Source organism: Pimephales promelas, chromosome 4 (genome assembly GCF_988280905.1).
Source record: "Pimephales promelas chromosome 4, fPimPro1.hap1.1, whole genome shotgun sequence".
NCBI classification, from domain to species: domain Eukaryota; kingdom Metazoa; phylum Chordata; class Actinopteri; order Cypriniformes; family Leuciscidae; genus Pimephales; species Pimephales promelas.
This window is the reverse complement of record NC_142772.1, coordinates 16,523,285-16,535,625: the sequence shown is the minus strand read 5'-3', so window position 1 is coordinate 16,535,625 and position 12,341 is coordinate 16,523,285. Positions and strand designations below refer to the sequence as shown.

Here is a 12,341-nt window from a genome sequence, read left to right as displayed (position 1 = left end):
CTAAATAAAAATCAGTTCTAAAGGTTTTATACAGATTGTGATACTAGTTTTAACATGTTAACATTCGGTCTTTATGGTCTTATTATTTAACCAAAGTCAGCACATACCAGTCTATACATTTCAGGAATTGGATTACCAGGGCTTTTCCTGTTCACTCCCATACCATTCCCTAGCAGAATGGCTCTAATGTTAGAGTGTCTGATATAGTATATAGACTCCCTCTCTAGTTACCAAGCTGTCTCTATGTAACCCTATGCCAGAGGAGGGTGTTAACAGGGAGCTCAGAATCCATTAGGGGCTCAGATTAGCTATAATATCACTATTGATAGGAGAAGTGCCTGCATTAATATTGTTGGCAGAAATTGAGACTTTGTTTCAGTGTAACCGCATATGCCACACTGATGATCTGTTTTGTTTAAAAGTCCCATCACTGTATCTTATCACTGGAAATTGAGCTTAATTGTCATATTTTTGCCCAAATCCTATGATTATATCAAATTGTTGCTACATTTGTTTACCTCTTTCCAATTGTATTCACCACTGATAATTGGAAATCCCTTATAATACTTACTAATGTCCTCACTTGAAAAAAAATCTGCTCTATGCCAATGTCTCACTAGATAAAACTGCATGTTTGCTTTCGATCTTTTGTGCAAACCACAGTTTGTGTGATTGGGCACCCCTTTTATCCCATCTTTCAGCAGTACTTATGTCTCTACAAGTTTTTCATTGCTCATATTTTGTTCTCATTGTGTTTTGGCTGTGGTGATGACACTTGATCGTCTCTGTTCTGCTCCCAAAGGACATCTGGCCTTTAATTGCAGAATTGTTAACAGAGTATGTGCTGAAATATTGACCTATTGCTGGGTCTGCATAATGGTGTTTTTATGGATTGTAAATTAAAAAAAAATGCCTTGGGCCATGGATAATAATTAAGTATTAATGAATATGTGAACATTGACATGGAATGTTGCTGTAAAAGATGTGAATGGTATTTTACCATTATGTGAAGTTATGTAGAATGCCATAGTACTGAAAAATGTTAAGAATAAACATAATTTCATAAGAGTCTTAATGTCCCCGAAACTGAAGTTTCCCCTTTTAATGAAATTTGATTTATTGTTAGTGGACTTAAAATTACATGTTTCATCTGACATGAGCAGAGATGTGTTCAAGTTAACAACAGTATCTAGAGATCCCCAATGTTATGGCTCAGCTGGGCCAGCTGTTAAATCTGCAAAACTGGCAGAGCTTCTTGACCATTATACTCTGGTGAACCTAAGGCTATGGGATAAGCTGGTGATAAGGTAATGTATTGAGGACAAATTGTGTGATATTTTATCCTGTTTATTTTACATGGGTTACCTATACCTGTTGCCTTTTACTTAGTTTGCTGTGCTTTCTTGTATATGCTCCTCTTTTGTTGTCGTAGTAGGATAAGCCGCCGTGGAGACCTCACCAAGAGCCTAGGCATATACTAGCATCCAACTGGAGGCTATCCAGCCAGACAGCCACAAGCTAGCCTGCCACCTGGATCTCCACAGTGGTTTGGCTGATAAAAAGCATCCTGCCTAATTGGTTTCACCACGTTTGGAAGTGCTGACCTATTCCTGTCACGCCTACAGGTGAAAGCTACACGTGCCAAATCTGGCATCGCTGTCACACTCTCAGATTCACCCACAGCTCTGTCTTAAAAACCAAGGCTTAAAAAACATCCATCTCCTTAGCGGCCTAACTATTGGGCAGCATAGCCTCCCAGAGTGCAGCTGTAGCCAGAGTTCACTGGTGGATCGGCAACACAGAGAGTTGTGCCAATCTGAGGGAAGAGGGACAAGGGGTTGCCAGGGCACGAAAGCAGGGGTGGGCTACAAAGGCAAGGTCACACTGGGAGCTGTTGAGGGATTTGGTGTGTTTTGGATAGGTGGGGGTTTTAAGAAAGTTTTTTTCTATCACCTCACTCTGTAGCAGAGCAAAAAGAACTGGCTGGGCAACTGGTAGCCTGATCTACCCTGTTCACCATAAAGCATGGAAGGCTGAAGGAAGCTCATTGTGTGGCCAGGAGGGGGAGATGTTTTCTGAGAAGGTTTGAGTTACCTTAAGGGGGCTTGACATTGTTGAGGAAAGGAAAGAAAATGAGGGCAAAACAACTGCTTGGCGTTGGATGCATCAAGGGGGTTTGGATGAAAATTAAGATATTGGATGACCCAGCCAGGTTCTTGTCCAGGACCTTTTCCAGCATACAGGGTCAGGCTTGGTGAACCTACCAGCAAGCAACTGCAGCATTAGTGCTCTCATCTATGCTTGAGTCCTTTCCCACGGAAGCTGCTCGATGACTCCAAAGGCCCTCGTTGTACCCGCTGACATTATGGTAATTCAGTCAGCCTGATTTCAATCTGCCAGGTTTGGTTGGCAGGTGGTTGATGGGGCTGACAGTTTGCGATTACATTTTATCAGACACTTGACTCCAATGCCCAGACAGTGGAGTTAATGCTTATCACCAAGCTCATAGCCATCTCTTGTTCTTGGTGGGACTGAAACTTTGTAAAGATTTGGTTGTAAAGATGCAGGATTATCTCAGCTGAGTTGACCTATTTCACAACCACAATGTTTCTGTTTGTAGGACAACATGAAGTAGAATGAAGGACAACTAAAAAAAGCAAGACAGAATGATAAACCCTGTTAGTAAGTAATTACAACAGCAGAAGTAGAAGATGGTGAGAAGATAAGGAGAGCAGTCTCCTTTTTGTCCTTACTCACTCTTTCTTCTGTATCTGGTCATCCCAGCACAAGATGATTCAACTGTCCAACAATCAGTCTGGGACCACATTGCACTCTTTGTCAAATTCTCTATATCCTTGTTATGCACTAGATTGGTTAAGAGTATGGTCTGCATTTACACAACAAAGCAACAAGGTGTAAAAGAACCCTCCGCTGGGACCCCCACATTGGTCACAGGGAATCTGGGGTCTGCGTTCGTCCAGTCGGCTTTCACACATCCTGCCCCCCTGTGGTATCTAGTTACATCCACTGTCCTCCTAGAAACAATGCTGAGTCTGACTCAGATCTTGCTCCCATCTCCTTCCCAGACCCTATCACTGTGGATGCACCAATGATTTCCCCCCTTTTTGTTGTTATCTCAGCCCTGCATCTATGGAAATGAGCCCCATTTGGAGATCAACCCAGAGTTGAGTGAGCTGTTGCAAATGAGGCTGTCCTTAATTGGTGCAAGGAGGCCAGTAAGACAGGAGGGGGAGCACTGATTCACTCACTCACATACACACATGGAGTGTCTAAGCGGATTCATGTTAATGTGGTAACCTAAGCTCTTCTCCTTTTTTTTAATCAAATAAAGCAATGTTTTTCTGCCGTGTTTTCTTTTGTAAATAAATGCCCCAAGGGTGGGCTGAAGAACCCCAGGGGAGATGCAGTGGACTGTGCGCTAGGTATGGAGAGGGCTGATATCTAGGGAATTGGAGTTAGATCCAAAGGCCTGACATTTTCTTCAGAAATCCTCTTTGTGCTTACGGCTCTAGTTTCAATATTTCCCTTCAGTTACTTACCAAACGCCACCTTTCACTGTTCCTCAGCTCTGCCCCCTTCTCTCATCAACTCTTTCTTAGCCATTCTGTTCTTGTTCTTTTTTTATTCTTTCCCTCTTTCGAAAGTCTCAACCCCACTCTCCATCCCCACCCCTATCTCTTTCCCTCTGACTCTCCTATCCTCCCCCTAACAACCTCCCAAAAAAAAAAAAAAAAAAAAAAACATCTCAGATTAACTTTAACACTATCCCTGGTGCAAAAGGTAGCGCCTGCCTCTGATGCGTCTCCCTTCAGTAGATCCGTACAGGGAACCCACTCTCTCACATTCTCTGTCCTCTCATTCTGGGATCACTTTCTCCAGACTTTTGCTCTTTGAAATCAAGCGTACCCTGAAGCACGGATTGGGCCGTGTTTGCCATTCTTGTCTTTGGCGGTTGTCCTGTGGAATTGGACCAACACAGCACTCTGTGTGAGTGGAGGATTTAGGAGGGTTTTTCTGGGCTGTCTCCCCCTCCCTTTTCTGCATCCAAGAGCAGAGCCCCTCCGCTCTTGAGACTGTGTTGATGGTACCCACTTGGATGTGACTTAGAGCCTGATGCACAGGTGACGTGCTGAACTTCCGTCCTATGAAGGCAGGTGAGTGCTGATTTCTGAGTTGGGGTCTTTGAACTGGAATGTTGTGTTTTGTTTTGTTTTCTTATGACAAATTCGCTGTCTTTCACTGCTTGTCAGTTTCTCACCAATGATGTTCAGGTGCTCTCTGCCTCTTTTACACCTCTCTTCTCTCTCTTTGTTTTGATACACAAAATGTAAATGAAAGACTTTACCTGCCAATCGGTAACAAAGAAATTTTGATAACATCTATCATTGTTATTAATGCCAGTCGTCAGACAAGGCAGCTTGTTTGAGATCGGTTTCTGATAGGTTAGCCAAATGAACTCAAGTCTATGTAATGTGATGTGGAGAGCAACGGATTTGCCTTTTGGCATCTCACGGTTCACTTGGGAATCCCATCAAATGCCAGTTTTGTCTGTGCTTTGGTTTCATGACGGAAGATGTTATGCAGGACATTGTCTAAATACATAGGCTCTCTTCAGGAGACTAGATTTCAGTTATGTTGGAAGGTGGATATTTTTTCTCATTTGGCAGTAGGGAGAAATGGTACACTTCCTTTTTTGTAACGCTGCACTTGAGTATTTGTTCCTAACGCAAGCAGATTGAATACAAATTTTAGGTTGTTTCCATGGAAGTCTTACTATTGCTTATTTTGTTAATGAAAAAGTCATTTTTAAATTGTGTTTTTCCTTCATTATTATTATTTTTTATTTAATTCAAAATAATAATTTATTTCAATTATATTATGACTGTTTTTTTTATAAATTATAAAATGAAAAAATAATTAAATAATTAATCTTTACTGTAGGATGGTAAATTTAATTTTCTTCTGGGGCAAAGGTATATCCACTGGAGATCATTAAGATTCCAACTTTGAGTGAACTTTATTTAGACTTATATTAGATGCCATGTCTTGATTAAATTTATTCGTATTAATCTAACAACATCATTCTGGATTTGTCATACTGTAAAAAAAACTTTAACATATGTACAAAATTAACTATTGCAATTTAAGAAAAAAAACATTTGCATTTCCATGCCTAATACCAACAATTTATATATTTTCATATTAATCTCTCTACATATATGTTGTATACATTTTTTTAATCAAACACTAGACCTTTTGTGGTATTTTGCTTTTGTGTTTACATTAGTATAGGTTTAAGTTTATTTTGAGGCAAGCGGCAAGTTTTCTGTGGAAACACCCTTATAGACTGAAATAGACAGGGATAGAATTTGGATGAATCAGTTTTACTTACTATTGTTCACTGTTGTCATTGCCCTTTCTAAAAGACATTTGGTGCTCCTGTTTAAAATATAGGTCTACCTAAATTAAGTTCGGAGTGACAAAGTAGTTCCAGTTGATCGTTTTACCATCAGAATCATTTTAGGTCATTATCATTTCCGTTCCGGATTTGAGAAGATGTCCGTTTATTTTGGCACACTAAGGCTTGGTGAATCTAAAGGGAGTGAAACCCAAACTTCTGCCCCTTAAGGGTTGCCGTAAAGACCTTGGCAACTCAAGCCTGCTAAATTAAACCCATTAGCCTCACTGTTCACAGTCATCTCTCTGATGCCAACAAGTCATAGAACATAAACACTTTGTAATGGACCCTTCAGACGATGGATAGAAGGCAGGTTCTCCCAGCCGCGGGCTTCCTGGCACTGTGGAGGCCTGGAACTGCATCACCATAGCCCACTCACACGATAGTTCTGGAGAATGTGATCCCAACACATTGTTCCCCATCACATAATAGAACCTTTTCAACTGAGGGCGAACAGGCCCACCATGGAGAGGGAGAAAGGGGGAGAATTCCCCCATGGGAGACCTGGGAGACTGCTCTTTAAACCAGGGCTGATTGGAAACAAATGCAACTTGGCCTAGTTGTTAATTATTTAAAATTGGCTCCTTTTATACTAAATTTTTTTTTATGAAAAAGGTCCAAATATTTTCATCTTAAAATAACTGATGTTTGGAAGGCTGGTGCCAATAAAGTACTTTTGATATTTTGTGTTGAATATTTGAATTCACGTTTTTCATATCTTTTTTAAAATTGTATTATTATGTGTCTTGTTGTATTTAAATGTGTGCACTAGAGGCTTCATTAACAAGAACATTTTCTTGTGTATGCAAGAACACTTGCATAAAGCTCTTTCTGATTCTATATGTTTTTCAGGTGTTTAGGATGGTCAGAACAGGCACTTTAGTCTCTCTGCTCCAGCTTTTCAGCACCCTTGCTCCCAGAGGAGGTAAGTGATGTCCTCTCACAACTACATACAAACCCTTTCCTGCTTTCCTAACAGTGATTGATAGATAAAAAGAGCCAAGACACTGAATAAAGAGTTGATTAATTTAGTGAAGATGTGATTAAAAAGAACCAGAGAACCCAAACCTTTTCCAAGTCTTTTTAAATTACTTCTCTACATGACTTAGATCGCCTATGCAAAAAGACACATAAATGAATTTATGCAGTTTAAATCCATTTTCAATCCAGACACCCTGACATGGCCAGCTGATGCTTGCTTCTTTTCATTTCATTCTTAACATTTCCTTTTTCCTCTACATAGCATTTTCTCAGGATACACTCTACCCCTTTGGACCAGCTCACAGGGATTTAGAAACCCCTAAGATGGATGATGGCAGCTCTCCAGAAATTCAACTTCTAATTCCATTCATATTCTTCAATTTGCCCTATAGGTCCCTTTATGTAAGTCTCCAAAATGTGAATAATAACTGTGAGATAAATCACCAAAAATCTCATTGCAACATCATATGTTCAATTCAGTTGTGAATAGGGAGCTTGGTGAAAATATTTTTGGTGTTCTTAGTGATCTATTCATCCATCTACCAGTGTTCCAGTACAATATCTTTTATTCCCCAACAGGTCAACAACAATGGAGTGATCTCCTTCAGCATTCAGGTGAGTCAATTCACTCCAGAGGCTTTCCCCCTCAGTGACAGTCGTTCCTTCATTGCCCCTTTATGGGCTGACGTGCATAATGGTATACGTGGAGATGTGTACTACCGTGAGAGCACAGACCCAGAGATCCTGGAGAGGGCCAATCAGGATGTCAGAAAGTATTTCAAGAATATGGTATCGTTCACTGCCACCTGGGTCTTTATTGCTACCTGGAATCAGGTCACTTTCTACGGAGGCAGCCAAACAACACCGGTGAGGCAAAAAGAGATATATTGAGTTTGTCACTGTTTTATTTGTGTGACCAATTTAAAAAAAAACTGAGCTACTGAGCAGTACTGTTTCACCACCACATGAACAACTAAAGAGAGTATCATTCTTTTGTGTCTTTTCAGGTAAATACATTTCAGGCAGTTTTAATCTCAGATGGCCAAGCTTATTTTGCTATGTTTAACTATGGAGAGATCAGCTGGAGCACAGGCACGGCTAGTGGAGGAGACCCTCTTACAGGCTTGGGAGGAACCACAGCACAGGTAATCTTGAAAATAACAGCTGTTACAGAGGTTGCTGTATATTATGGACTATTTCATTACATTCTTCTGGTTGTTAGGGTTAGGGTTAGTTAGTTGAAATGTTTTCACCCTCTGCAAACTCACAACATAATCTTGATCTCATGATATTCCCCATTCTCTGCTATGTTTGCTTTCTCTAGGCAGGTTTCAATGGTGGAGATGTCAGCCATTTCTTCAACCTTCCTGGATCACGCTCGAACGAAGTGGTCAACATTGAACAGACCACTAATGTCAATGTGCCCGGACGGTGGTTCTTCCGCATTGATGGCGAGCAGATAGACCCAGCAAATGGCTGCAGCTACACTGGTATGACAAAATGCATTTAGTTGTAGTTAGGGAAAGTTATATTTTGTGGTATTTGCAACATTTAATTAATATTTTACTCATAAGATATCTTATATCAAATATGTGCTCTTTTATTTCAACATTTATTTCTTTTAATCACACCATACCCAATCTCCATTTCTGCAAATACATTTTTTTTTTCAGGTCGGTTTTTCCGGCGTGGGGAGGTTTTCTGGCTATCAGACCAATGCACTCAACGATGTAGGTGTCTTGATCTGGATAATGAGGTCATCTGCCAGGAAACTCCATGTGGTCAGCTAGAAACCTGTGAACAAGTGGAGGGGGCTTATTACTGCCAGCCTACCCGTACTAGCACCTGTGTGGTGTTTGGAGACCCCCACTACCACACTTTCGATGGATTTCTGTATCACTTCCAGGTGCAGTATAGGGTTAAAATGATCCCATTTCAATAAAAATGGACAGTAGTTATCAACCTTTTTTAAAGGGATATTTCACCCAAAAACGAAAATTCTGTTATGATTTACTCACCCTGGACCAGACCCTGACAACAATGCAGTTGGCTCGACTGGACTGACCACAACTAGACACAATAACCATTATTTATCAGTATACAAAAGTGCACTTGGCCCATTAAATGTGCACAATGCTTCTGAAATAGTATAGTATGACATTTTATGAACCTAGAAACAAATTAAAAATAATACAAATCACATTTCACTGATAGGCCCAACTGTTATCATGTCACAAAGCTGAATATAAGGCTGATTTGCTGTTTTGTTTTTGCTTTATAAAGAACTGTAGGGTGAAACAATGTGATCTCCTTGATCTCTTATCTAGGGTACTTGCTCATACCTGTTGGCTCGTCCATGCTGGGAAATGCCTGGTTTGCCCTTCTTCAGTGTGGAGGCCAAGAATGAAAACCGTGGTGTGACGACTGTGTCCTGGCTAAGGGATGTGACTGTAGAGGTTTACAACCACCGTGTCACACTACCCAAAGGGACTCTGGGAACTGTGCAGGTTGGCTCTCTTCATGTTTCGGTCCTTTAAATTTGAAGCTACTCCACCTACTAAATTGACCAACTGTACAATCAGTATGAATAACAGCTTCGTAGATTAAATTGTTCTTGCAGGACACAGGCGATGTAACCTTTCTCAGTCTCTTTCACTTTTTGTTTCTGTTGTTACAGGTGGATGGCCTGATAAAGACTCTCCCTGTTCAACTTCAACTAGGTGCAGTCAAGGTATACCAATCTGGTGTTGCTGTCGCTTTGGAAACAGACTTTGGTCTCTTGGTGACCTATGACGGATTGCACTACGCCTCAATCTCCCTCCCCAGCTCTTATTTCAACAACACTTGCGGTCTATGTGGTAACTACAACGATGACCCCGCCGACGACCCCGTGTTGCCAGATGGCTCGCTGGCAGAGAGCGTAGTGGAACTAGGTGGTAGCTGGCGAGCCGAGGACACAGATTTTCGTTGTACAGATGGCTGTGCCCAGAACTGTAGCTTGTGTGAACCGGCAGCGGAAGCATTCTATTTTCGCTCAGACTACTGCGGGCTGATCAATAAAACTGACGGGCCATTCAGAGACTGTAGGGCTGTGGTAGACCCTACAGCATTTGTGTACAGCTGTGTTTATGATATGTGCAGCAATCGTGATAACATCACCACCCTTTGTCAGGCTATACAGGCATATGCACTTGCATGCCAGGCCCTGGGAGTCACTATACGAGCCTGGAGATCACGCACGTTCTGTGGTGAGTTAATTCAACATCTTTAGAGAGATTCAATTAAGTATAGATTATTTCAAGGATTAGTTTACTTCAGAATTAAAAATGTTATTGATTATTTACTCACCCCCACGTCATCCAGCAAGATATTCATGTCTTTCTTTCTTCAGTCGAAAAGGAATTAAGATTTTTGAGGAAAACATTTCAGGATTTTTCTCCATAGTGGACTTCAACGGTTATCAACAGGTTGTAGGTCCAAATTGCTGTTTCAATGCAGCTGAATCTGCTCATCTTGCATGTCCACGACTTCACGCATTACGCAATCATGGTGGAAAGGTCAGGCGATAACCTGACAGGCAGAAAACATGGGGTTAGGTGAAAAACTCCATCTCATTTTCTCCTCCAATTTCAAAATCATTGGATTTCATTGTTTTACATTTTTTTGGGTAACACTTTATAATAACTACACGCTAATAATCATTAGTTAAGCATGAGTAAACCATTAATTCATCATTCATAAAGCATTAATAGACATTAATAAGCAGTTCATAAATACAGCTATAAATGCTTTCTTCTTGATTTAAAAGCATATGTATAATTTGTTTAATAATTGTATTTTCATCCTTTATTAGTGATCAATTTATCATTTCTAAATGAAGAATTGCATTTTTTATGAGCCAGTTATTTAAGAGTTTTCAGTGATTCATACGATTTCTTAGAGCGAGTAAGTAAATTATTAATAAACTATTTTAATGTACATTCATACATCTTATTATTCAGACATATAGTGATGGTTACTTAATGTGTTAATAAATGCTTTATTAACATGTATTAATGCTGTAATTAAGGGTTAATTTGGGTAGTTATAAAGCATTTAGTAGTGGTCAGTTAACTATGTTCGTGAGCTCATCTAAAGTGAGGACTAGTCATGCCTTGTAAAGCATTTTTAAAGGCTGTTAAATATTTCTATGTTCTGTATCACTGCGTTGTGTTTGTTACTTTTTACTGTTTAGAAGATTGATAAGTCTTTAAATCTCCTTTATAAATGCTTTACAAAGCATGAATAGTCCTCACTTTAGATTAGCTCACAAAAATAGTTAACTGACCACTACTAAATGCTTTATAACTACCTGTATTTACTATATTTACTTACACTTTCTAAGTGATCTTATGAATGACTGACAACTCTTAAACAACTGGTTTGTAAATAATGCTAAACTTCATTTAGAAATTATTAATTGATCATTAACAAAGTATGAAAATAGAAGCATTAAACGCATTATAGATATGCTTATAAATCAAGAAAAAAGTATGTATAGCTATATTTATAAACTGCATATTAATGTCTAATGCTTTATGAATGATGAATTAACTGTTTACTCATGCTTAGCTAATGATTAATAGCGTGCAGTTATTATAAAGTGTTACCTTTTTTTGTTTGTAAAGGGCGTTTGACTCATTTGCTTTGTAAGGCTAGGTCGGTACTTCCGCCTACGTGACCTTTTAACGTGATTACGTAATGTGTGGTACATCACATCTAATGCAAGAAGAGCATTTGTGGTTAAATGTGTAGAAATATTTAGTTTTGTTTTATAAATGACAGATCATTTCACTAGATAAGACCCTTATTTCTCGGCTGGGATTGTGTAGAACCCTTTGAAGCTGCACTGAAACAGCAATTTGGACCTACAACCTGTTGAAAACCGTTGAAGTCCACTATATGGAGAAAAATCCTGGAATGTTTTCCTGCAAAAATCTTAATTTCTTTTCGACTGAAGAAAGAAAGACACAAATATCTTGGATGACATGGGGGTGAGTAAATTATCAGGAAATTTTTAATTCTGAAGAGAACTAATCCTTTTCTCATGTTCTATCATGAATATGTCCTTTCTATGCTCTTTTTTCCACTGACTTTGCATTTTTCCATTTGCTATTGGTTCTTAGCATTGACCTGTCCTGAGAACAGCCACTACCAAGTCTGCACGAGTGCATGTCCTGCCTCCTGCTCCGACCTGACGTCTTACCTCTACTGTACCCATCCATGCACTGAGGGCTGCCAGTGTAACCAGGGCTATGTGCTGAGTGGTAGCCGCTGTGTACGCCGGTCTGAGTGTGGATGTGAACGTGATGGCCTGTACTATGCCCTAAATGAGACCTTCTGGGCAGGGGAAGGGGGCGAGGTGGGTGAAGAATGCACCCAGCGTTGTGTGTGTGGCCTGGCAGGTGAAGTGACTTGCTTCAATGACTCTTGTGGGGAAGGCGAGGTGTGTGCAGCAGAAGTCGGCCTGTTGGGGTGTTACCCTCGTCGTGAAGCAGTCTGTTTGCTATCTCAGTCTCAAATACTGGCCACGTTTGATGGGTCCACAATGCCATTCCCTGATGAGAGCTCATTCTACCTGGTGAAGACTTTAGGACGCTTGCCTGCAAATGTTACATCAGTGGAGGTGAAGATTGGGAGGAAGTTGGTGAATAAGGGCCCAACATGGCTAAGGCCAGTGGTCGTTAGGGTTGGACATTTGGAAGCACAAATAGGTGGCTCGGATTTCGACTTGATTAAGGTTTGTGGTGTCTTGCATAGTTTATAATCTGAAAAAAAAAAAAACTCAGTTCTCGGGTCTGTGAAATTTAAACTTAGCCTAGAAATCTAGACGCACCCTAGC

General features: G+C 40.2%; 1 protein-coding gene across 2 annotated transcripts in view; it reads left to right on the top strand.

Moving 5' to 3' along the window:
• The first annotated feature begins 6,334 nt into the window (after positions 1 to 6,334).
• Positions 6,335 to 12,341, top strand: part of tecta (tectorin alpha) — a 37,395-nt gene continuing 31,388 nt past the window's right edge. For both annotated transcript variants that reach the window (XM_039662533.2, XM_089130005.1), the window contains exons 1-9: positions 6,335 to 6,404; positions 6,723 to 6,862; positions 7,040 to 7,327; positions 7,468 to 7,605; positions 7,785 to 7,950; positions 8,134 to 8,366; positions 8,788 to 8,967; positions 9,138 to 9,708; positions 11,626 to 12,239. In XM_039662533.2, coding sequence (XP_039518467.1) covers positions 6,341 to 6,404; positions 6,723 to 6,862; positions 7,040 to 7,327; positions 7,468 to 7,605; positions 7,785 to 7,950; positions 8,134 to 8,366; positions 8,788 to 8,967; positions 9,138 to 9,708; positions 11,626 to 12,239 — 2,394 coding nt within the window. In that variant the 5' untranslated portion in view covers positions 6,335 to 6,340. The remainder of the gene's footprint in view (positions 6,405 to 6,722; positions 6,863 to 7,039; positions 7,328 to 7,467; positions 7,606 to 7,784; positions 7,951 to 8,133; positions 8,367 to 8,787; positions 8,968 to 9,137; positions 9,709 to 11,625; positions 12,240 to 12,341) is intronic.